This window comes from Rhinolophus sinicus, chromosome 9 (assembly GCF_057876585.1).
Source record: "Rhinolophus sinicus isolate RSI-liver-muscle chromosome 9, RSI-T2T, whole genome shotgun sequence".
NCBI lineage: Eukaryota > Metazoa > Chordata > Mammalia > Chiroptera > Rhinolophidae > Rhinolophus > Rhinolophus sinicus.
This window is the reverse complement of record NC_142509.1, coordinates 20,881,128-20,906,792: the sequence shown is the minus strand read 5'-3', so window position 1 is coordinate 20,906,792 and position 25,665 is coordinate 20,881,128. Positions and strand designations below refer to the sequence as shown.

The window sequence follows — 25,665 nt, the reverse complement described above, 5'->3', positions numbered from 1 at the left end:
TGGGGATCCATTAGTGAAATAAAAATGGAGATGGCTAACGGGACCAGTTTTCATAAAAGGAGGTAAAAGAGATCCTAGAAAAAGGATCAAGTCATAATCCTTTTGACTTGACTCCTTCACAAATTTCTGATGGAATTTTGTGAACCGATTCTGAGGGAATGCTGTGGAATTTTGCAGATGATGGACTTAGTAGACAGGGAGTACTTAGAAAAGGAGCTGGCCTCTAGAATTCGGCAGCAGTGAATTCGTCAGCAGTGAATTCGTCGTGACTAACCAGATTTGACTTCGTGTTTTCACTGGGTTGCTCATCATGAGACCCTCTCTTGATTTCCACAAGGCATTTGATTAACTCTTTTCACGATATCCTGTAACAATGTGGGCAGAACATCTAGAAAACTCAGATGCAGGAGTTCAGCATACCCATCAGTCTGGGGCCCAGTCCTGGAGAAGTGGGATTCCTGAAAGCCTCGTAGGGCTCATGTTGAGGAAAGGGCATGAGATTTGAGCTCAGCAAACCTGGATTTAATCTCAGTCCTACACATCCCAGTAGTAACCTTGGATGAACCACCTAACATCTCTGGGCTTCTCTGACCCTTCCTGTGCTGTAGATACTCCTCACGGGGTTGTTGCAGGGACTAAACTAGATGATGAGCGTAAAAGCCCTTTATAAACTGAAAACGCTTTGTAAACGTTAGTTCTCATCACCATTCTAGTACTGTAGTTGCTCATAAAGGGGCTCCTGAATCATGTCTTTATTTATATCTGCGGATGCCAGGTGTGGGCCTGGTGAGGGCCTCACATAACTGATCTGGTGGTAGGCAGGTATGGGCTTAGAGCCCTTCCTGTGTGTGATGTGCTTGGAGACACGTAAACGGAATCCTTTCCAGAGGAGATTGATTGAGTGCTCTGTTGAAGGTGGGCCTGGAAAAAAAGGAAGAGGAGATAGCCACCAGCTGTAGACATAGGAGGCTACAGAAGGAGCTAAGAGAGCAGACTTAGGGGGCTGCTGGGGAGAGCCTTCTGTGATGGGTCAGGAACTGGAGTGCGGCAGGAGGTAGCCAGAGTGGTCACCCTCGTAGAGAAGCTGAAGAGACAGCCCCAGGGGTCGTGAGTGCAGTATACCCAGGCAGGCTTTGCCTTTGGACAAGAGCACTAGGAAAAAAGTGAGAAGGAGGTGTTCACTCTCAATCATGGGACTTCCTTTTGTTGTCCATTTATCATTTTTAAAAGTAGCACTTAAGTGTAAGAAAAAATGTAAACAGTATCAAAACAATAGAAAATGAGTGCTTTTTCGTCCTGGCTTCTTGTCTCACTACTCTAAAGAGAAACTGATACTAACCATGTCAGGGAATCTTCCAGATGGTCTCTGGATTATGTGCAGAGACTGTTTAAACGATGGGACTGTACTAGACACTCTTTCTGACGCTTGGATTTTTCACGTGACCCCTTACCCGGCAGAATTTCTGTTTTAGTACCTAGGATTTACCTTCTTGTTTTTCACAGCTGCATAGTATTCTGTTGTAGGGATGTGTTATTGTATTTAGTCCACCCCTGTTGTTGGACCCGTGGATTGTTCCTAATCTTTTAGTATTAAACAGTGCAAGATGCATGTCTTGGCACACTTGTAAGAATATTTCTCTAGGCAAAATTTCTAGCAGTAGAATTGCTGGGACTCTCCTTTTAGAAAGACGGCTACTGACGTAGTGAAGAAAGTGAGTTGGAAGAGAGGAGCAGAGGCAGGAAAAATGGTGAGTCATGGGGGTGGCAGTGCGCACCTTTCAAGGTTCAGAAGTTGCAGCATCCCCAGGATTTGCCTTCCCTGGTTGGAGTCCTCCCAGCCAGTAGAGGGCCCCATATGAACACAGTTCCCTGGGCTTCAGATGATCTGACTAGAGCCGCCTTGTGAGGAGAGGTTGGAGTGATTCATTCATTCGCTGCTCCTCCCCAGAGCTTTCCTTGGGCCTGCTGGCCGTGCCGGCTGTTGTCTCCAGCCAGTCACAGCCGCCTTCAGGCCCTGTGTCTCAGCTGGTTCCAAGGAGTCAGTTTGCTCGGCTTCCAGCCAGTTTTCCAACTTGTGAAATGTGCAGGAGATTAGCACCTCTTCTACCATCTTATCCTGTCTGTAGCTGCCAGTCCAAGGGTCCCTGCAGTTGCCTCTGGCAGCTGTAACTGCCGAGTCCTCTGCCAGCTGCTCTGGGGACCTAGAAGAGAAGCTTTCTACCCAGGAACAGTATCCAACGGCAAGAGGGGGAAATATATCCTCCTGTGTGACCTTTCTCCTCCCAGTTCTGGGTGGTTGGGCCCTTCATAGTTGGCCCTGAGGAACGACACATTTGGTGCTGAGTGGCCAGCAGTTTATCACATCTGATGTGGTTCCTCCTGAAGTCTGGATTTATGGGGGTCAGATGGATTCCACCTCGGAGGACCTTCCGCTTCAGCTCAGGACACGGGGAGACCCCCCGCTGCCCCTCTTCCACGGGGAGGCAGTTCTCATGGCAGTGAGAAGTCCTCTCACTAGTTCCCCACACACCCGCCCACCCACCCACAGAGTCCTTTGTAAGGAGAGTGGGGGGAAAGGAGAACGCCCGCAGCCTCCTGCTCACATTCCTAGACATCGACTCACTGCACCCGCCGCCTCTGGAACAGCAGAGCTGTGTGAAATGTCAATAGGAGTTATGCTCACGGGCTCCCTGGCCCCGGTCTCTTTGTGGCTTGCATTTTCTTCCATCCGTACTCTGTTCATCAGATGGAAATCAGAGGGTGCAATTGGAAGATAATTTGCTTGTTCCAGGCTTAATTTGGGGGCCCCTTCTTGCCTGATCGAATTACAGGGAACATAATAGATTTTTGGTGAGAAAGAGTTGGCTCTGTGGCTGGGAGAAAGAGAGCTCCTGGCTCTCCAGCTGGGCAGCCCTTTCAGGGTCCTGTGTTGTTGCCCCCCTTCCACCCTGCTCCTCTGTGGCTCTTGTGTGGTCCCCACGCCAGGATCCTGATCCCCCCAGGACAGGCTCAAGAAGTTTAAACTCAACTTGAGACCCAAGGAAAATAGGGAGCCCCCTGCAACCTCAGAGGGCTGAAAAATGTTGAAGCTGGAAGCTATTTAGAGACCTAATCAAGGCCCAGACAGAGGCAGCGCCTTGCTGAAGGCCACATAGCTAGCCCATAGTGGCGGTAACAATAGTCTTAATGATATTAGCAGCTAACATTTATCAACCCTTAATGTGTTCCAGCCTGTGTGTCGAGGGCTTACGTGCAGTGCATTGTCGCATTCAAACCCAGACAGTTTGGCTCTGGGCCCAGGCGGGGCTCCAGCATAGCAGTGGTAGAGCTCAATATGCACAGCCTGGGTTCGAATCCTGACTTCACCTCTCCCTGATACAGCTGGATGACCGCAAGCAAGCGATTTAAACCCTCTGCACTTCGTTCCTTCCTCTAAAAGGCGGGACACCCCAGCACTACTGACTAGTGTGGGTTAAAAGTTCATTCATATGTGTTAAGTGCTGCGAGCAGTGCTTGGTGCAGGGTGAGCGCCCGTCCTAGGGCTCACTCCCCGCTGCTTCTGGGGCTGGAGTGTGGTGTCTGTGTGGCAGTTGATAGATGTGGCTGAGTGCTGCACGAATGCCAAAAGCCGGTCTTTACTATTGGAGGCAGTAAACAGAGTGGGTGAGTGCACTGGCTCTAGAGCAGAGTTAGCAGACTGTAGCCCCAACTCTCATTTTTGTACATCTGTGATTTTTACATTTGTAAATAGTGGTGGGGGAGAGCAAAAGAATATTTCGTGGCGCATGAAAATTAAATAAAATTCACCTTTCAGTGTCCATAAATAATGTTTTATGGAAACACAGCCATGTCCATTTGTTCACGTTTTAGATGTGGCCACTTTTGTGCTCCAGTGACAGAGTTGAGTAGCTGTGACAGAGTCTGTATTTGTATAGATCTGCAAAACCTAAAATATTTGTCCTCTGGCCCTTTACAGAAAAAGTGTCCTAACCCCTGCTCTAGAATCACACTTACTGGGTTCGAAACCCAGCTCCACCACTTACCAGTTGTTTGTCTTCAGGCTAGTGACATAACCTTTCAGAACCTCAGTTTCTTCATCTGCTAAATGGGGACAGTAACATCTAACCCATATATTGGCAATTTAAGTATGGTAACAGATGCAGGCCTATGCAAGTTTGAACTATTGTCCGTCACCTGGCCGCATGGCCTAATGGATAAGGCATCTGATTCTGGATCTGGAGATTGAGGGTTCAGGTCCCTTCGTGGTCATTCCTGGTCTTGTTTTTCTACCTTCATTTTAAAATTTCCCCCTCTTGGTACTGTGCCCTACCCAGGCCTGGGACCCTATGGCTGTGCCAGCTACCTGCCTTCCCACCCCTCCAATGCAGTCCTGTGCCTGCAACCATGGAGCTTGGGACACAGGGCCAAAATTGCACCCAGGGCGATCCCAAGGACGCTGCTGGACCAACGCTGACCAGACTCGGGCAGACTGTGGGTCCTGAAGCCACTGACCCCAAGTCTCGGGAACCCACTGGGGATTGGCTACATGAATTAGAGTTTAGGCGAAGAGAACTGTGACAGATGAGGGGTTGGACTAGGGGGTGGAGGGTGAGAGAGTGGCCCCAAGGGGTTCAAAGGACAGGTGCATTTTAAAATATAATAGATTATTGTGATGAAAAGGTTTGGAAATAGTGGTGATGGTTGTACGATATTGTGAATGTAACTGATGCTACTAAATTGTACATTTAAAAGTTTAATGCCATACGTTTGTGTGTGTGTGTGTGTGTGTGTGTGTGTGTGTGTGTGTGTTTACCACAATAAAGATGTTTTCAAAAATATAGATGCAAGGAACTTAACACAGGGCCTGGAATGTATTAAATGCTCAATAAATGGTAGCTTATAATTGGGTGCAAACACAATGTCTCTTACCACTTTCATTGTTATCCCTGTGCCCAGTCAGAGGAATAGAAAAGGGCTCCCTTGTAACCCAGCCACCACCTTTGCCACAGACTTTCCTGTCACAGTGACAGGGTGACTTTGGGGAGAGGAGTGTGTGCCTGGTGGGAGAGAGCTGGTGTCACTCTCTCAAGTCCAAAGGTGAGGTGTGCACCTGCCCCAGTCTCCTCCAGCAGCCTTGCTTTTCCCCTCAATAGTCCTGCAGACGGGGGATGGGGTCTTTTTCAGTGGTGGGCTCTGGTGTGGGCATCCCTACAGCTGGGCTCCTCGGGCCGCCTCCCCCTCCAGATACCGAGGCCCCTCATCCCTCGGCATCCAGCCCTTGTCCTCCATCAGGCCCCGGTTTTTAGTTTGAGCAGCCTGGTTACCATGGACACAGTGGAAAAAGCACCACTGCCCACTGAGGCTGACAGATGGCATTCTGGTAGTGAACAAATGAATGACAGAGAGGGGACAGGTGACTTGGTCTCCAGTCCCTGTGCTCTCTCCTACTTGCAGAAGGGCTTTGAGGGAGATGTTTCCCTTTGAAGAGGCAGAATGAAGCTTGGCCTGAGAGTTCCGGCTCTGGAATCACATGGACCTAGATTTAAGTCCCACCCCTGCCACTGACTAGTTTTTTGGCTTTAGGTAAGTTACCTAATCCCCCTGTACCTCACTTTCCCTGTTTATAAAGTGGAGATCATTCCCATCTCAGGGAAATAGGAGCGTGCTTACACAGTACTTGCCACATGGAGAAGCGTGAGGTGTCAGTTAACACTCTGGGCCTTGTTCCTCATCCACAGTACAGCTCTGCCCAGAAAAGGAGTGGCCGCCCCCATTGGCCAGCTTTTGGGGCTGTCCCCGGGCCAGGCAGAGGGAAGGGATGAATGGGAACCCCAGTGCCAGGACCAAGTTGATGCCTGCCTGCAGCAGGGAGCTCAGAGGGCAGCTCTCCGGACCTGGGTCTCTGGACCAGCCTCTCCTGCCAAAGAGCCCTCCCTCCCATTCTGGGGGCGTGGCTTGGCCTGGAGCTGGTATCCTGGGCTTTTCTTCACCTCCCAGCAGAGTTACTGGCATTTGGGCAGCTTCTCAGGCTGGGGACCCTTGGGGGCAGATGTGCTCACTCCTCTCTCCTCCCCTGCCCTGCCCTGAGCTCAGGGATGGACGCCCTGCCAGCCCTGACTATTGTCTGCGGTGCTGCCGACAGCCTCTCTCCAGCCCAGCTCCACCCCTTGCCTGCAAGGTCTGTTTTCCTAATAGCTGCTCCAACCACACACCTCCATTCCGGGAGGAGCCCCTCCTCTTCCTCCCTCCCTCCCTCGTCAGGGGTGGGACTGAAGAAGAAGGCTAACTTGACAGCAGCGCTTCTTTCTTAGCTAGTCACCGGCCCCTGCCCAAGAATGCTTGTGTGTGTGTAGCCTCCGCAGAGGTGGTTCTCCCGGAGTCCCGAGGGGCCGCGTGAGCTTCCGAGAACCAGGGAGGAGCCGTTCCAGCCATGAGCCCCTTCGGGAATCTGCCGGGGGGCAAGTGGCCCAGAGTCCTCATGCCCCTCCGGCTGCTCCGGAGGGAGAGGTGAGCGCCGGAGAAGCCAGCCTGCAGTCAGAGGTGCCGGGAGCCCCGGGCCTGTCATGGTGGCCGTCTGCAGCCAGCCTGAGGCACTCCCAGACGGGTTTGCAGCTGAGCTTGTGTATCTGGTGTGTGAAGAAGATGGGGAGTTACTTGTCCATCCCGGCTTACTTCACCTCCAGAGACCCCTTTCGGTGAGTTGGGCTCTGAGTCCCCCTCCCCATCTCCTTCTGACCCCTGGTCCTGAGGGGAGGGCAGAGCCCTCCCTGAATCTACTTCTCAGATTTCATTAGTCCTCTGACCATCGGTTCTGTTAGGTAGAAGCCAGCAGAAGCCGTTCCCAAGCAGAACCAGCCTGGCAAAGGCTTGCCACCATGTTCTGGGAATGGTGAGGTGAGGGATCTGCCCAGAAGGAGGCTCCTGGGGAACTCTGGCTCTCCTTCCTTCCTTCCCAGACACACCTGGGACAGCCCCTGAAAGATGCTGCTGACCGGCCTGCTCTTGGTGTTACTGCTTCCGGGGGAAGAGCACAAATAGGGTGCTGTTCTTCCAGCTCTCACATATCTTACCTGCAGGCTGTGCTGCCTCCCCGGGAATTTGTCTCAACAAGCAGGATGGACAGGTTTTGCCAAACTGCATGGAAGCTGACACGGCCTGGGTGTGGGCAGCCTGGTACACAGTAGGCATTCTTCATGGCAAGCACATTTGCCTCTGATGAGTTCAGGTGCTAGGGAAAGGCCTGTGCTGGTGCTTCCGAGACTGGGGCAGTTGGCCTTGGAGTGTTCCTGAGCTGTAGGGCCAGCCCCCTTGCATGCCAGGCCTGAGTACTCCTGGGGGCCTCTTTCTGCAGAGCCTCTCAGAGGGAGGTGTGGAAACTTTCTCACTACCTCAGACCTGCCTTTCTTTGCTCTCTGCCCCACCCTACCTCCAACAGAAACTCCCCAGGGGGTTACTGGCCCTCAGGGTCCCTCCTGAATGGAGTCATTCCTGGCTGGGGTGGGGCTTGTTTTCATTCTTTGGGAGCTGCCTGTTGTTCCAAGGGCTGCCTCCTCCTCACCAGTGGTCCCATCCCGCTTGACGTCTCCCTTCTGGCTTCCCCAACCCAGCCCCATGCCCAGACCTCAGTGCTGGTATACTAGGTCAGGTGGCCAGGCCTTGGGCAGAAAAGCAGGACACCATGTAGTTTCACGGAATTGCTGGACCCTGGCAGAGAGGTGGGAAGCCTCTGGATTTGGGGGACGGGGGAGGGAACTGGTCCTCAGTCCGCACACCACTCGGCATCCTGCTCGGCACGTTATCCTTTGATCTCTCAGCAGCCTAAAGACATTATGTATCCCCATTTTTCAGCTGAGGTAACCAGATTTAGCAGCGTTAACAGGTGAGGTCTCTCTGGCCAGCCTTTCTGTCTTTCTGAGTTTCTCTCATCCTTCAGAAGGCTGTACCTCCCCCCAGGGGTGCCCTAGGTTTGGATTTTCTCTCCCATCAGAGAAGGCAGGAGAAAGACCCCCAGAGTTTGTCTGGTTGGCAAACTGGAAGGAATGACAAAGATTCTTTTCTGAGGAGCCAATGGGCATTGATCTTGAGTGTAGGAGGCAGGTTTTACCACGTGGACTCGGGATGCCAAGTGTTTGAAGTCTGAAGTAGCCACTAGTTTAAACCAGGACCTCATTAATCCGTTTTACTCTTAATCCTAGAAAGGGAGATTGGCGGTGGGGTTGTTCCGCCAATCTGGAGCCAGGAATGCTGTGCCCCTTTTAATCTCTGGGAGCAGGACCACACTTCTCTGGAGCTACAGCAGATAATGAACTCTTAACCTGGACCTTTGAGGGCCAGGCCACCAATGCCGCCCTGGCCTTCCTGTCCTTTGTCTTGTTCTGCCCTGCCCCTCTGGGGAACCTGTCAACCCCCACCTAGCTCTGTTTGCCCAGCTGGAGTCGGGGGTACTGACTCACTCACTCTAAACCCTCTCCCTTCCCCCAAATTGGAGGCCACATTCCTGAAGCCACTTCTGAAGAGATAGCCGGCACCCTGGGCTCTGTCCCACTGGAGGGACCACCCAGACCCTCTGCTCTCCCTCCCAGGTATTAGTCTAATCAATCACCACTCACTGCCTGGTGGTCAGAAAGCTGCTTCCCCCATCAGCCCCCTCCTTTATTACAGGGTGCCTCCAAGGCTGCTGTCTGACCAGCCAGGTGCCTGTCCCCTGCTGGGCCTCAGTTTCCTCCTCTGCAGAGCACAGGGGCTGAACTTCCTGGGGTCCTGAACACGACCCTTGCCAGATTCTGTGGAACAAATTAAATCCTTGACCCCAGGCCTCTGGGGGAGTACAAAGTCCACCGGGAGTTCTGAAGCTGTGGTTGTAGGGAAAGTGACGCAACCAGATTCCATGGGGACATGATCAGGCGTGACAGCAGCAAAGGAGGGAAGAAGGAGCAGGGAATGAAGAATGTAATTTTTGTGCCCTGTACACCCCTGCCTGACAGGCTGCACTCCGCAGAATGCACTGTCTTCCTCTGCCAGTGCCACTCGTGTCAGGGGTGAGATGCAATTAAGGTGTGCTCCCAAGAAAACACCTCAAACTGGAATTTACATGAGGGAAATTAAGAAGTGACTTTTATCTGACATCTTTAAAGGGTTTTTCTTTTTATAGAATTTCCCTTAATGTCCAACATTGATTTAATGGGTTTGGTTTACACATTGTCTCTTGAAGAAAACAAGTGCATCTTTGTAGTCTAGAGCAACCCATGTTTAAAGGGAAAAATGATTCTGAACCCTGCCTAGCGTAGCAGTAACTTTTGGCAGCTGCTTTAGGTCCTCGGGGATGCTTTTCCTCTTCATCTGAAGAATGAAGGGCTTGGATCAGGTGAATGGTTCCCAACTCCGCAACTCCTGTGGCTCCTCAGAGACACACAACCTCTTTTACCTTTTTTTCCCAGTAACGGAGGCTCTACCCTTAACTGCAGTACAAACAGCACAAGTTACTTGAAACTACATAACCTAGGTTGGAACTGAATCAGTGCACTCTGGTAACACTTATTTCTTGTTGACCAGAGGCTCATTATGCGTTTGGTTAATTTTTAAAAACAAGATACCAACATATTCCATAATAATCAGAGCTTAATTGAAAGCCTGTTTCAATGTACAGGGTCTGCAGGAAGAAGGAGTGATAATAATGGGCTCTTTGGTGGTAGAAGACAGGGCTTTGATGACCAGAGTCTTTATGCCCCTGTTTTATCTGTCCCTCTGCGCCCTGGGGGAACAGTTGGCATTTCATCCCCCGTCATGACACACCCAGGGTGAGCATGAGCCAGACCTTTACCGGGACGTGGGAGGGTTTGTGCTTTAACCTGCGTAAATCCACTGTAATGGTGACTGTTTGATTCCATTACCACGTAAGGTTGACAATTTAGCCTGAAGAATTTACGGGTGAGCGAGGGCTGGGCCTCTCTTATCTCACGTGGTGTCTCCCCATATAGTACCTTGCCTGTTTGGTCTTGCACATCCAAGATGCACAGTAACTGTTTCCTAATTGATAGGCATTGATTAGGATCTGTTGATTTTCTCATTGATTAGATAAATAATTCATTTTAGAACCTTTTCTACTCCCCAAAGTCTGTTGGGTTCTGGGCCGAGAAGCAGGTCCATATTGCTTGGACACGGGGGAAAAAGGAGTCCGTCTTCTTTCACCCTTGGTGTTCTCAAGCTAAAGAGGAGAGAGAGAAACGTGAATACTTACTGGGCACCTGCTGTGAGCCACAGGTCATGCTAGGCCTTTGTATTCAATCTAATTCTCATAAGCCCATGAGTTTTTATCATCACCAGTGTGCAAATGAGGAAACTGAGGCTCAGAGTCATAAAGTTAACTGGCCCTAGGTGACATATAGTAAATGGCAGAGAAGGAACGTGGACCTGGGTCTTAAAAGAGTTATTTGCGAGAATCTCAACCGATTTATCTTTTTTTTAAAAATCTGTGTGTTCCCTGCTGACTCAAAAGACATCGGTTTAGATCTGAGCTGCCCACTGAACTGACTGCCAGTGTTCGGTTCACTGCGTAGCTACCCAGACCCTCTGGTGCTTTGGAAGGAGTATTGGAGGTCGTCTCAATGCACGTGAGCCTCAATGATCTCCCCTGGCTAGAGGGTTTCAGCTCTGTTCACTCTGGCTGTTCCAGCGCAAACTTGGACTTTCAGTTGAAATTTTCAAAAATGGAAAGCTGGAAAATCTTTGTCTTTGGGAAGAACACATTGTAACCAGGGCCTCTGAGAATCTGAGGTGGGATTTTTGTTTATGAGTAGCACGTTACATTTCCAGAGTGTGTTTTGGGTTCTTAAAAGGGCAGAGATTGCTGGAGAAACCAAATGCTGTAGAATAAATGCAGGAGGAAAATCTTGCCATTTAATATTCGGTACTTGGGCTTAAGGAGAAGCCTCACGCAATGTAACACTCAGGGGACTTGAGCGCTCTGGGCTCCAGCCTCTGTATTTTCACAGATGCGAATCCTGAGGCCCAGCTTAGCAGACGTGCCGCCTTAGGCCGGTGATACAGTACAGTGGGAATGGCTTCCTAGCCAGGTACACACAGTTCAGATTCCAGCTCCGTCAGGTATTAGGCAACAGTGCAGAAGCGACTTGACTCTGCGTTTCAGTCTTCTAGTCTAGAAAACACACGGGGTAATCCTGTCACCTTGCAGGGTGTGGTCAGGTTTGGAGATAATGTAAGTCTATGAGGCACCTCCTAGAGTGCCTGGAATGTGGTTGGCACTCAAGTAACCAGTAACAGTAGCTGTTGTTACTATCAAAGCTAGGACTGTATGTCCTAGGAAGGCGTGGCACTTTCTCCAGTGGCCAAAAAACCACTTGTGTTCCGTAGCAAAACAGCTTGGAGACCCCTAGCCCTCCCATCAGCCTGTTCTGCGCAGATAGACACCAGTGGTGATTGACTGGCTGGTTCCTGGCCGTGCCTTGCAAAGGCATTCCTTGACATAGATGTGCATTGGTGATGTCGCTCTCCAGCCAGGTGCTCTTCCCAGCAGGCTGGCGTGCCTCTTGCCTACATGCCGACACTCGTTTCTCTCCCCGCTCCCTCTGCTGGGCCTGGCCAGGGCATTTGCAGCAAACAAAAGCAGGGTATTGGCAATGGAAAGGAGGACGTGTCCTGGTGCTCCCGTGCCCTACAGCGCACATGCCATTGCAAGGGCGTCACAGGGCCCAGGTCTGCCGTTGGGTCCACATACGTCTGTACCAGGTGTTCTCCACTGCAGACAGAAGCGTGACCCGGTGACCATGAGCCCCCGAGCCCCTGTGCTCCCACCTGGACTGCTGGTTCTTGCCGCTCGCACCATGTTTGGTTTGGAAACATTTGCTAAGGGCTTACTCTGCCAGGCCGTTTGCAAGGTGCTGATTCCACCAAGACTAAATGGGACACTGTTCCCGTCTTTAGGGAGCTCACAATCTAGTGAAGAAGGAAGACAGGTACCCCAGAGCTTTAAGTCAGAAGGTCGGAGACGAGAAGGGAAGCCCCCGCTTCTAGCGCTGGCCCTGTGCTGGGCACCTCACAGCCATTCAGAACCTCATTGAATTGTACCCCGCAAGTCGGTGGTGATGGTGCCGGCTCACAAATGAGGAGTGAAGCAGCCGATCACTTAGGTGTAAGTGGTGGTGCTGAGATCCGAACCGTGGGTCCTCTAGAGAAAAATGTCCATATGCACAGAATTGAGGAGGTCTGGGGTATAGCCAGTCTAATCGTGTCATTTCACAGGCGGGGAAACTGAAGCCAGAGAGGGAAAGGGACTTGTCCAAGAGCACGTAGCTCCGAAGAACCTGAACAGAGAGGAATCCGAGCTGCATGCCCAGAACAGGGTCATCCCCTCGGCCTCTTCCAATTTATGGTTCTCACTGCCCCGTTCTAGGCACTTCGTATCCATACTCTTGGTGCCGTACTGAGCTCTTACGATCCTGTAGTTCAGCCTCCATGGGACAAGCAGGAAATGATACAGGATGGGGGTGGCCGATGACAGAAGCCACCTGTTTGTTGAGCACCTAGGGGAATTGGACACTCCAGAAGGAGGGATTCTCAGACTCCTGCTTCTCTAGACTTCCCTAGCTCCGCAGCTTCCTCCCGTTCCTTCTTCTCCACAGCTGCTTCAATTCATCCCTGCCTCCCTCCTCTACCCTGCCTCCGATAGCACTTGAAGGCAGTAGCACTCATGGTGGCCTCTCACCTTGCATTATGAAGTTTTGTTTAGACATTCTCTTCAGCTCATTGTAAGCTCTTGGAAGGTGGAGTAGGGGACCTTGTATAGCTATCTATCTTTTATATCTGCAGTGCCTAGCAAATTGCTATAATAATACGCTTGCTTTGCCCTTCACGGTTTGCAAAAGGCTTTCCTCATACGTTAACTTATTTACATTATCACCATTTTCGCGGCGGCTCTTTATGGGTAGGATGCTATTGGTCTCTGGAATGGGCTGGCAGAGAGAGGTCACATTTTGTCAATGAGGAAATGCTACTGAGAGTTGTCCAGAGCTACCCAGCTAGTGGCAGTAAGTGGCCGATAACGTGAGCTCCCGTTAGTATCATCTGTAATAGTTAACACTTACTGAGTTCCTACTGGACCAGGTCTTTTATATGGACTATGTGTACTTTCATACATACGATTTCACTTTCACAGTCGTCCATTTTACAGATGAGGAAGCTGGGTCAGAGAAGTGAAATCACTTGCCCAAGATGACGTAACTAATAAGTGGCAGCGTCGGGATTCAAACCAAGAGGCAGCTGCTCTCTGTCTCAGAAGCAGAGATGTGGCCAGTGTGGGTGGTATGAGGCCTTGACAACAAGAATAGAGAGTCTGTTAACTAGAAGAGGTGGCATGGGCTCAGCAGGGCAGGGAGCTCTTAGCTTGGGTGCTGGGAGGCTCAGAGATGAGCAGGAGCTCGTGCGTGCAGACTTGGCCTGAGAACACACCTGACCGGACTGAGGTGGAGATTCACACCCAGGACTGGAGGGAAAGGCACTGTGGTCTAACATACACCGTGCACAGTGCTAATGGAGTTTGGTTTTTCCCCCCCAATGTTTTGTTTTAAAATTTTCCAAATATATAGAAAAGTTCACCTAGATTCATCATTTGCCACTTTATCTGTCTCTACACACATACACACAATGTGTTTATTTTTGCCAAACTGTTTAAAAGTAAGTTGTAGGTATCTTGACTTTCGCCCTTAATTAATGTTTCTTGTAAGAATCCTTCTATGTAACCAAAGTACTGTTATCACATCCAAGAAAATCGACAATTTCACAATATACTGTAATGTATAGTCCAAATTCAAATTTCCTCAGTTGTTCGAAAAATGTCACTCATGGCTGTTTATCGTTTTCAATCCAGAATCGAATCCAAGGTTTAGGTGCTGAATTTAGTTGCTATGTCTCTAGGCTTTTTTAATCTCTGTGCCTCCCCCCAACCCCCCCGTGACATTAACATTTTGGAAGAGTCTAGACAAGCTGTCTTATTGCATGACCCGCATTCTGGATTTGCCTGATTGTTTCTTTATGCTTACTATTTTGGGGGAAAGAATGCCATATCAGTAATGCTGTTGGTGAAGGGGACATTTCGAAGCGTACAAGTGTCTAAGCTTCTTTGGTTCGAGATATCTCTCTAGACCAGAGGTTCTTAACTGAGGCCATAATTAGGCTTCAATTCTTAACCCACACACACACACTCCATAACTAAATTACAGGCACCTTTTCCTTGCATATGCATTTTTCTGGGAGAGGCTTCTTGACTCTTACCAGATTCCCCAAGAGCTTCAAGACCCAAAGGGGTTAAGAAACACTGGATCCCAGAGACATCTGAATCCCGAGGATGCAGGAACGTTTCTTTTCGTCTCGTCTTTCAGGTGTTCAGAATGCCAGGAGCCCCTCACCAACTGGTGCTATGAGAAGGACGGGAAGCTGTACTGCCACAAGGATTACTGGGGGAAGTTTGGGGAGTTCTGCCACGGCTGCTCTCTGCTGATGACAGGGCCCGTCATGGTGAGTGGAGTCCCCCGCCTCTGCCCCTCTTGGTCATCAGAGTCCATTGAAAGTGTCTCCAGATCCCCATGGCCATGCATCTTCTGGTCTTCCCATCCGCGCTGGCCTTGCCCTTTTATTTAACCATTGAAAAGATATCTGTTGAACACCTGTTAAGTGCCACGTAAGATCCTTCCCTCAAAGGCTTAAGAGTCTGACGTTGGGCGTGGCTGGGTAGGCAGGTGGGGAGGAGACACAGCACAAGGGGATGCAGGCCTCAAAGGAAAGCATCACAGGTAGAGAGGAGGATACACCTAAGTTGGGTTCAGGGAATCTGGAATGAGCTGGCAGAGAGAGGTTCCGCCTCCCCTACCTGCTCTAGACCAAGGGCTGCAAGCCCAGTCACAGACTTGCCAGCCCTGTGTGCCTTTCTAAGGGGGAGATTGCTTCTGGGGATTTGTTCTCATGGCTGAGACCAAAACAGTTTTTTACAATCTCAGAAATGATAGGGAGGCAGCAACCTGACACTTCCTCTGGAAGCTCTAGGGCAGGAAGGAAGTGCAAAGGTACATTATGGTCGGGGTCTGTAGATCCTTGATCGGAGGTCACTCACCCACCCCTACCCTCCCTGCAGTAACAGTGACGACTCACTTTCTTTGTCCACCCTTTTCCCCGCGTGCTCACAGGTGGCCGGGGAGTTCAAGTACCACCCAGAGTGCTTTGCCTGTATGAGCTGCAAGGTGATCATCGAGGATGGGGACGCATATGCCCTGGTGCAGCACGCCACCCTCTACTGGTAAGATGGTGGCCCTGTGTCCCTCCTCCCCTCCCTACAAGAGCGGCTGAGAGAGAGTGACAGGGGCAGCATGAGAGGGGTGGAAGGATTGACTACTGGGGTATCAGAGCACTGGATTCCTTCCTATCACAGCAGTGCTCTTAACCAGCTCTATAACCTATAAGCAGAACGATTAACATTCCTCTGGCCTCTGGCCTTACCTACTGGGAGAATAACAACACTCTGCCCTGCGACCCTCCCAGAGGGAGAGAATGGCTGGACGGTCCTTCTCAGAGAAGGATCCCAGAGCCCCTTAGAGTCACTCAGTCCAACTGCCTTGGTTGACAAAAGAAGTCAGGCTGAGGCCCAAAAGAAGTCAGGGAGGGGGCTGGGTTCTCAGTGGGTCAGAGAGAACCCAGGCCACCTCACCCCTGTCCCAGCCCGCCCCAGAGAACCCGGGCTCCTCCTCCTGAGCAGCCAGCTGCATTGTGGCAAGGACAGTGAGAGTGACACTAGGGGTCGTGTTACTTAAAGCCACATGGTGTGGTGGTTGCTGGGGGCTTCCAGGTGGGGCTCCGTGATCTTAGCCCCTGTATGCTTCTCTCCCCAGTGGGAAGTGCCACAATGAGCTGGTGCTGGCCCCCATGTTTGAGAGGCTCTCCACGGAGTCTGTTCAGGACCAGCTGCCCTACTCCGTCACCCACATCTCCATGCCAGCCACCCCCGAGGGCCGGCGGGGCTTCTCTGTGTCTGTGGAGAGTGCCTGCTCCAACTACGCCACCACTGTGCAAGTAAAAGAGTAAGTATCGCGAGGACCCGGAGCAGGGGTTCTTGAGCAGAGTCCGTAGATGGGCCCCAAGGGGCTCAGAGCTCCCAAGTCTTCGGTGGAGCTCCCTCCGTCCTCATCTCATATCTTTCATAACCACACCTGGGATTTGGCCCTTACCGTTCTCTCCCTACGCTGCTTCCCACCTAAGATACTTAATGCCGGAACTGCTCACCTTTCACGTGTCAAGTTTCAGATCATGTTTGCTCTTTGAAATTCTCTGGCTTGGTTATGTGTATTGGTTTATCATCTGACCTCCGCACGAGTTCCTTCTGAAACTTAGTCGTGTTCAATACTGCGTGCCCTGGGCCTAGAACAGTGACTGGCATCCAGTAGGTGTTCACTGATTCTTGTTTTATTGGCTGAGTGAACGGAGGAAGGAGGAGCAAGAGATTAAGATTCCATCCTAGGTCCAGGTCAGAGGCCAAATGGGGAAAGAGTCTGTGTCCACCTCAGTACCAGTAACGAGGCACCTGTGGCTGCCAACCCTGTAAGTCATGACTGTGCACTTGCTGTGTGCTGGGCACGGGGTGCTTGCAGTGTAGGTGAGAGGTACTAGGGTTGGGGGGGCAGGAAAAGGGGAGGTCTACTGTAGATGAAGAGGGAGGCACTTGTGTTCAGGGCAGAGGTGGGACTCTGCGATTGTGTCTGGTGGCGCTCGGGGGTTGGGAGTAGCCAGAGATGGGGCTGTTAAGTCATGGAGGGTCTGGATTCTGAAGATTTAGCAGGACTTTTGAGGGAGTGAAGCAAAAAAGTGACTCGACCAGGTTAGCTACTTAGAAGGATCGCTGGTGTGGAAGTTGGTGAGAGGGGAGCGAGCCCAGAGATGTAGCGACCAGATAGGAGGCTGTTGCAAGATCCAGGTGAGCGATGTTGGTAACTACGGTGACGGAGAGACGGCAGGATTCTCCAAGATGGCGAGGGTCGGGGGCAGTGAGGGAACTCTGATGGGGAGGATGGCGTCCAAGTTTCTGCTGGGTGAGTGGCCTTTCCCTGTGAGTGGCCTGGGCCCTGAGGGCCAATAGGGGCCTGGGACCTGGTGAGCCTTCCTTGCGCGAGTGAAATTGGTCCAGCACGTGTTTAGGATGCCTTTGCCCTACCTCATCTCTCGTCTGGCCCAGGGTCAACCGGATGCACATCAGTCCCAACAACCGCAATGCCATCCACCCGGGGGACCGCATCCTGGAGATCAACGGGACCCCCGTCCGCACACTCCGAGTGGAGGAGGTAGAGTGTGTGTCCAGTCTGTTATAAGGGGGTGGGACATGAAACAGACCCTCTGGGAGATCAAGCTGTGGTCTTTACCTTTCCCCACCCCTAGTCTATCTCTCTGTCTGGCCACTGAGCCTGTGACCACTGGTGAACTGCTCTGTCAGCCTGGCATGTTCCCCAGGCAGTAGGGATGGCCTCCCAGAGGGGGAGGCTGACAGGATGCCAGGCAGAGTGTACTGTGGGGCAGTGGCAGCTGGAAGTCACCATTAGCCAAGTTAAGCATCGGCCACACTGGACCTGGATCGTCTGGGCTGGCGGTGGGCAGCCGGTCTGGGGCAGCCTGTGGGAGCCAGCCTGACACTGCTTTTGGCCACAGGTAGAGGATGCGATTAGCCAGACGAGCCGGACGCTTCAGCTCTTGATTGAACATGATCCCGTCTCCCAGCGCCTGGACCAGATGCGGCTGGATGCACGGCTCTCTCCCCACATGCAGAATGCTGGACAGTCCCACACCCTCAGTACCCTGGACACCAAGGAGAATCTGGAAGGGACACTGAGGAGACGCTCCCTGAGGTGCCACCTTCCACCCTCGCTCTGTGCTGTCCCATGCCCGTCTCAGATGAGGCAGAGCTGGCTTTCTGAAGCCAGCAGAGTTAAGAAGGGAACCAGCTGGCCAGGGACAGGCTATGAGGATTGTGCTGACCCAGCTCCCCCCACGGAGATCACAATTCATATCCAGGACCTGTGTGTGAGCCGACCCAGCTGTCTGCCAGGTTTCCCTAGAAACCAGGGGGTCAGCCTCTGTCCACTGAAGTCCTGAGCTAGACAGGAGGCAGTGACATGGGACCCTGAAAGGCAGCATGGCGTGTGGGGGGAGCGTGCGGCTCAGGCTAGAGTAGGGGCACAGATAGGATTAAGCAGTATAAATAAGGACGTGGAAAACTATGAAGCAAGAGATGAACCCAAGTTATTTTAGACTTGAGGGACCAACACCTGAAACCTCAGAGTTGTCCAGGTGTGTGGGGAGGGAGCAGGTGCCGAGTCGGGAGACAACGAGTAGGAGTCTGGCACGCTGGGTCTCTAGGCAGACACACCCACATGGCGCCCGCCTGTGAGCTGAGCTCCCTCCCTCCCTCCACAAATCACTCGCCTCTCCTAACCTCTGTCTGCATCTGTGAAGTGGAGTTGCAAGATAAAGTTGGCTATCTCACCAATTATGCAAGGATTCAGTGTGGGAACGGATGCAAAGTAGCACAGTGCCATCCCAGGGTCAGTGCTTGGGAATCAGGTTCTTTACCTGCCCTCCTGACCAGATAGACTGAATCACACAGGGCCCTCTTGGCTGACACCTGGTGGAAATAGGGCCCTCCCCACAGGTGGCTCCTGCCACCCCTGACTGCACTCTTGGCCTCAGTCTGCATGAGTGAGCTGGTGGAGGCAGGGCTCCAGAGGGCAGAGAAGGCCTGGGGCCAGTGCATGGCCTGGAAGAGGGAAGATGTGAGTGGTGGTGGCCAGAGAGCTGTCGTGCAAGAGAGCGGGCAGCTCACCTGGTATACTCCATGGGCACACTTGGCAAGAGACTGAGCAGAAGAGCAAGGGCTGGGCAGCTGCAGGCAGTCCTTTCCAGGTCGCCCAAGTGAAACGAGCACACCCAGAGAGAAGGGGGAGGGGTCACAGCCCACCAGCAGTGCAGTGGACTTCAGCCACCTTGTCCCTTCTTCAGGGAGTCAAAGTAACTAACAGTCAGCAACCATTACTATTACTGTTGCTTTCAAAAATGTAAGCATAGTGGATTTATTGCTGTACAAATTATACATGCTTATTATTTTAAAGTTTGGGAAATGTAGACAGGTACAAAGATGTGCAGAATATCCAAAATCCCATTCGGTCGTTTTTTGGCTGGCAGTGGGCCATCACTCTGACCCAGTTAGTACCTTGAACCCAGCAGACACGGAAGGTGGCGCACGACCTACAATGCTGTCACGTATTGAGCACTATAAGCCAGAAGCATCTAGTCAGTTATTCCAAATGAGATGTACACAGGGTTCCTGCTTTGAATGTGTTTTGACTACACTTAAACTGATGTCTGCAGCCCCCCAAAGGGCACATCGGTCTGATATGAGCCCTCCTCCCCCATCATAGCCCCTGAACTACAGACATTGGAATGGATGGGTGGCCCTGAGGTTCCTGCCCCCAGAGTTTTCTGGCGGGTCTCTGAGGACTACCCTATCCTTACCGCCTCTCTCTTTCCTCATCTGCAGGCGTAGTAACAGCATTTCCAAGTCCCCCGGCCCCAGCTCCCCAAAGGAGCCCCTGCTGTTCAGCCGAGACATCAGCCGCTCAGAATCCCTCCGTTGTTCCAGCAGCTACTCCCAGCAAATCTTCCGGCCATGTGACCTGATCCACGGGGAGGTCCTGGGAAAGGGCTTCTTTGGGCAGGCCATCAAGGTAAACACAGGCAGCAGCTGCTCTGCTCCTCTGCCCCCCATCCCTCTCTTACTGGTTTTTGGGGAGTTCTTATCACATGGTCTCGCCCTACACCCTGCAGGACACCAGGCCTCCTTCCTGGCTGCAGGTGACGTGGGGCTGCACCCCTGCCCTCCCAGGCCGCCCACGGGCAGCGTTGCTGTTGCCGTGAGCTTAGCGAACCTGGAGACCGGGGATGGGGTGAGCTGTGCCATGGCCCTCCCACCTCCAGTCAGTGGGTGTTTTAGGCGCCCAGAGGCCTCAGTGCTGGGCATACCACAGGGAGCACACAGGGGAGTGGCTCCTGCCTCCTTGATGAAGTCTTGGGGACTAACCTCTCTCTCTTTTTCTCCTCCTCCTCCTCTACTGAGAGCTGGGAGGGGGGGTCAGGTAAGCCATGTGTCTCAGCTTTCGGGGCATTGGGGCTGGAGAGCTCACCCCTGGCCCACCAGCTCCCTGGCGCATGTCTGTGGCACTGACCTTCCTGTCCCCAGACTTCTGTTCACTCAAGGGACATTCCTGTGTCAGATGATCAAAGCCCCTGCTTGGCTTGAAAGCGTCCCCTCCTGCCTCTTTCCGCACGTCCCTTTTCTGGATTCTTACCTCTCCTGTGTGCATGCCCAGCCAGCTGTCCAGAGAAGAGGGCGTGCTCCCTTCTGAGAGCCCTGTTGCTCTGTGCTGTGTCTTCTACACGTGAACTCTGTCCATCTGATCCGGCTCAGTGTCCTCCAGGGCATGGGATGGCCAGCTGCATAGATTTTCACACAGTTCTCCAGAACTGCCTCTGGTCTCTGCACTCATAACCATCGCCCTCTTTGCAGGTGACACACAAAGCCACAGGCAAAGTGATGGTCATGAAGGAATTAATTCGGTGTGACGAGGAAACACAGAAGACTTTTCTGACTGAGGTAAGAAGGTGGGGTGGTGTTAGGAGTTTGGTGTCACTGTTGGAAGAGGGAAGACCTTACTAACTCATGGTTCCGAGAGGAAGCTTAAGTTGAAATCATTTTCTTAAAGGCTGAGCCGAAAAGTGTGCTAGAGGAATGTCCCTGCCCCTTGAATTACAGCATTATTATTTGCTCCACGAACACGTACTAAAGACAGGGCCTGGGTACAAGGGATGCAGTAACAAATGAGGTGTGGTTCAGAGGCACTCACGGATAATGGGGTGACGCACATGAAAGCAGATCATTGTAGTACAACTAGGTACTGGAATCACTGCCTGAGCAGCCTGCTAAGGGAGCCTGGAGTGGGGCCTCCCAGAGAACTGACAACCCTTGAGCATTTTCAGTTTTTCCCACCTCTTGCAAGGTGCTCCATTAATTTGGCTGGGTACGGCTGTGGTCCAGGTGCTGTCCTCCAGGCCTCTGTGCACTCTTGGACCGTTCCACTCCAACATCCCCCCGTGCACTTCCTAGAAAGGCAGGCTCCTGAGGGTAAGGCCTGGGGGGCCCTTCCCACCCATGTGGAGGTGTTCTTCACCATCACATAAGATAGGAGGCAGGAGGTGCAGGTAACACTGGTCAAGCTGACCCCTGGAGGGAAAGGGTGAGGAAGACATAGGGGGAAGTAAGCGCCCGCCTTCCTTGGCCTCCCCCACCCCCAGGTAAAGGTGATGCGCAGCCTGGACCACCCCAACGTGCTCAAGTTCATCGGCGTGCTATACAAGGACAAGAAGCTGAACCTGTTAACAGAGTACATTGAGGGGGGCACGCTGAAGGACTTTGTACGCAGTGTGGTGAGCATCCCACCCCCAGAGTCCCCAAGAGCCTTGGTGGGTTGTCAGTTGGACCCCGATATCACCACCGCCCTGGAGCCACGATGGCCAGAGAGACTTGCTGTTTTGCATGCAAAGGGCCATATGAGTGGGACTGGGCAGAGGCAGGGAGGGTTCGCTGGCAGATCGTGCTGACCCATGGAGCCTGGACCACGAGTGGGACAGGGCCCAAAAGCCTCTGATGGACATTCCTCATCTTGCAGGACCCGTTCCCCTGGCAGCAGAAGGTCAGGTTTGCCAAAGGCATTGCCTCTGGAATGGTGAGTCTTGGCAATAACTTTGCCAGCGGGTTACGGGAGAGGGAGGAGGTCGGGAGAGGTACAAGGATTGCAGGCAGGCATTGGAACGCAGAGACCCCACCCCAGGCAGCGTGTGCACTGGGTCATTCAGCAGCTGTGTACTGAGCTTCTCTGTGCCAGTGAAATTGACCCCAGATGGCTGTTCTCAGCTCACAGCCCTACTCTCAAAGCATCCAAATTTTCAAGGGCAAACAGGGCATGCATGAGCGAGGCAAGCTGGAGAAGCAAACTAGCACAAGGTGGCCTGGCCTTACTGTCACAGAGTTGTCCAGGGTCTTCAGGGTCTTTGGAGCAAGCAGAGAACCTCGCTGCCTAGGAAATACGAGAAGGGGGAAATGCGTTCTACTTGAGCCCTGAAGGATGAGGCAGAATTGGACAAAAGTTCCTCTTGGCAGAGAGACCCCAAGGTTGAAGAGAGGACAGCAGCAAAAACCTGGGAGGAAACAGTGTTTTACCTGGGAAAGAATGCTACCAATGATAGCAATAATAAGTGACAATTGCTGAGTGCTTTCTAAGTGCCAGGCACGAGCTGAGGGACTAACATGCATGTGCCTGTTTACTCCTCACCACAGCCTGGTTTCCAGATGAGAAGCTGAGGCTAGAAAGGGACAGAGCTAGGAGTTTGGGCTAGTCAGTCCTGAGATTTTAATCACTCTTCATGTGGGGTCCGTGAAGACAGTATTAGTCTAGGGGCATGTGAAGGCCCTGTGTTTTTAAGCTGAAGTGTCTGGACTTGATTTAGGAAGCCAAAAAGACATGTAAAAAAATTTTAAGCAAGGAAGTTTGATGGCCAGAGCTGTGCTTTTTTGCAAATGAGTCTGGTGTGGTCAGCAGGTTGGGGGGGAATTGGGGGATACTCAAGGCAGGATGACGTGAGGGGGGTGCTAATGAAACATCTCAGGTTTCTGAATTAAGGTATGACTGGGGGAACAGAAGATGGGGAGGCAGGGTGGAGTCAGGTTGGCAGTGAGGGAGCAGAGGTAGAGGGAGGAGGGGTTGGGTGGCTTGAGGTGCCTAGAAGAATGATGGCGTTCAGGGGGTGGCAGTTATGGTAGGGAAACAGGTTTGGGAAGAGCTAGGATAGGTGCCTGCTGAGGCTGACGTGTGGTTCGTGGGGGTCAACACGTAACAGAAGGTGGCTTCGAGAAGGGCTGGAAGGAAAAAGCAGGCACGCAGGTAGTGTGGGAGAGGTGTGGGCAACCTGTGTGGAGGGGAGGGCAGGGCACGAGCTACAGCGATTCAGGAAGTGCTCCCTGGGTGTGAGGGCACCTCCAGAAGCCTAGGGAATGAAAGCAGTATTGCAGGGGCCTGGGGAGGTGGAAGTGGCTTCAGAATAAGAAGAGCCAAAGGTGGAGGCCTGGAGGAAGGAGACAGCAAACAGACCTGTTTGGAAACATTTAGGTAGGAAGAGGGAGAAATCAAAGTGCAGACAGAGAGCAAGGAGGGTCCCGAGTCTCAGGGGAGGGGAATATGAGGAATACAGAGCCAGCTGGACCAGGAAGAGGTCACTTCTTCCCTTGTCACAGGCTAAAGGGACCCAGGGTAGCTGAAGCCAGAGATTTTGGGGTGAGGGGACCAGGAGCTGTGCATCTGAGGGCACTCACTTCAGCTGGCCTGATTCTAAGTAAATGAGTAGAAGGGAGGGGGACATGCTAGGGCCTGGGCCCAGTATGTTGGGGACTTCAGGAGGTAACAGGAAGAGAGAGGAAGCCCAGGCAGCCTTGGCTTTTTGTCGGTGTTAGGACAAGGGAGTGACAGCAGGAGGACCTGGGCTCTGGAGTCCAGGTTGGTTTCTGAAGCTGGGTGAAGATGGCCTGGGAGAAGAGCGGGTTCTGTGGCCCCAAATCCAGAGTCAGCGTCTGGTTGATTGACTCCGCCCATCCTTCTGTTCCAGGCTTATTTGCACTCCATGTGCATCATCCACCGGGATCTGAACTCACACAACTGCCTCATCAAGCTGGTATGTCCCACCGCTCTGGGCCTCCCCGGGGCCCAGCCTTTCTGGCTTCCTTGTCTCAAAGGAGACTGACCTGACCCTCTTGCTTTAGACCAGAGATATGGCGTAGGGCTCCTATCTTGCCCTTCTCAGTCTTCTAGGGGCTCCCAGACAAATGCAGACACAATTCCATCTCCTTCCAGTAGCAGCCTTTGAAATCCTGTAGTTAGCATGGATTTCAGAAGTTCCTTACCTGAACTTAGAGAGCCCTGTCAATTTTCCTGGTTTTGCCCCATGATGGTCCTGGAGAGCAGCTCACGGTGGACTCCATTTTACAGCTGCGGCACCTGAAGCCACAGAGCTAGTGCATTTTCAGTGACGGGGTTGGGGCCAGCATTTGTCCCACTGGCCGGTAGGCTCCAGTTGTTACAATGTTATTCCTCCTGTTGACTTGCAGTTAGGCTTCCTGGGTGTCCCCTGGCCCTGGCTCCACCCTCTGGACTCACACCAAACAATCTTAATCCCTTTTCCACATGACATCCCTGTCGCTATCTGAAGAGTTTATCTCCCCCAAATCCCCCACTGACTGCCTCCACCTTGCCTTTTTCTATCTTATCCTGGTTCTCGCCGTGGCCTTAAGCCTTTGGGGGAATAAGGCAGGATGGGGAACAAACCAAAGAGAAGAAATCCCCTGTGCTGCCTCTGAGTTCCACTGTCCAGGTCCCAGATCCTTACTCCTCCAGGCTCCACGGGCTCTGCTGCGAGTGCCCCCAGGTCTGGGGAATCTGCTGCTGTGCACTTGATACCAGACTGTTAGAAAACAAATGCTGAGCCTCGTCCGCCAGAGCTTTGGCTGTGACTCTCCTTTGCTACTCACCCTTTCTCCCCTTCTCAATGGCTTCTCTTGGAAATGTCCCCACCGAGTCCTGACCTGGCCCTGTCCTACCAGGACAAGACTGTGGTGGTGGCAGACTTTGGGCTGTCACGGCTCATAGTCGAAGAGAGGAAAAAGCCCCCAGTGGAGAAGGCCACCACCAAGAAGCGTACCCTGCGTAAGAATGACCGCAAGAAGCGCTACACTGTGGTGGGAAACCCCTACTGGATGGCCCCGGAGATGCTGAACGGTGAGTCCTGGTGCTCTGAAGGGGACATGCCCCCAGAGGGGAATTGGGGGCCACATCTTACAGCAGAGCCCTGGTAGCTCCGGGGGACGCCTGTGAAGTGTAACGCCAAATACCCAGAGCTGAAGTCGATCTGATGGTTATCGCTCGCCAGACTGGGCCGCTAACTCCTCCCTGAGCCCAGGCCTACCAGCTGATCGGTGTTCCATCCTGGGCTTCGGGTGAGGTGGCTTTTGTGGCCCAGCGGTACGTGAGCGCTCAGGCTGTCTGTTGCCTGAGCCTTAGCCTTTCTTCTCTCTCCGTGCTGAAGTGTGGTGCCCCCTTGTGGATAATGCTCAAACCAACCACCAGAGATGCTCCTGGCTGGATCTCTGGAAACACGAGGTTGTGAGGCCTCAGAAGTGGCCTGATACAACCCTTTTTGGGATCTGAGGCCCAGAGAAGCTCAGTGCTTTGCTCAAGAGCACACAGCTGGCTAATGGAACCGTCCAGATGAACCCTGGTCCAGTTCTCTTTCATTATCCCACGCAGTTCCGTCATGGGCAGTGTTGTTCCATAAGATCTTTCCAAGGCAGCCCACCCAGGGCTTAGGAAAGGTAGTTTTCAGATGGTACCGGTCCTGGGAAGCGTGTGGGGCATCCCCACGGAACCTGTTCTAACCCAGTTCTTGGCTATGGCCTGGCCTGGCCCTAGACTCAGTGCAGGGCAGGTAAGGGGCCAAACCTAACCCACTGCTCTCCTGTGT

General features: G+C 52.5%; 1 protein-coding gene across 2 annotated transcripts in view; it reads left to right on the top strand.

Moving 5' to 3' along the window:
- The window catches only part of LIMK2 (LIM domain kinase 2), a 54,399-nt gene that overhangs the window by 23,540 nt on the left and 5,194 nt on the right, over positions 1 to 25,665 (top strand). Inside the window, exons 1-12 of one of the 2 annotated variants that reach the window (XM_019754271.3) lie at positions 6,120 to 6,695; positions 14,394 to 14,529; positions 15,195 to 15,304; positions 15,894 to 16,082; positions 17,231 to 17,336; positions 17,698 to 17,894; positions 19,583 to 19,769; positions 20,609 to 20,695; positions 21,394 to 21,525; positions 21,768 to 21,824; positions 23,758 to 23,823; positions 24,749 to 24,923. In XM_019754271.3, coding sequence (XP_019609830.1) covers positions 6,643 to 6,695; positions 14,394 to 14,529; positions 15,195 to 15,304; positions 15,894 to 16,082; positions 17,231 to 17,336; positions 17,698 to 17,894; positions 19,583 to 19,769; positions 20,609 to 20,695; positions 21,394 to 21,525; positions 21,768 to 21,824; positions 23,758 to 23,823; positions 24,749 to 24,923 — 1,495 coding nt within the window. In that variant the 5' untranslated portion in view covers positions 6,120 to 6,642. Of the gene's footprint in view, positions 1 to 6,119; positions 6,696 to 14,393; positions 14,530 to 15,194; positions 15,305 to 15,893; positions 16,083 to 17,230; positions 17,337 to 17,697; positions 17,895 to 19,582; positions 19,770 to 20,608; positions 20,696 to 21,393; positions 21,526 to 21,767; positions 21,825 to 23,757; positions 23,824 to 24,748; positions 24,924 to 25,665 lie in introns of those variants that run through there. The other variant, XM_019754270.3, reaches the window with a different exon arrangement.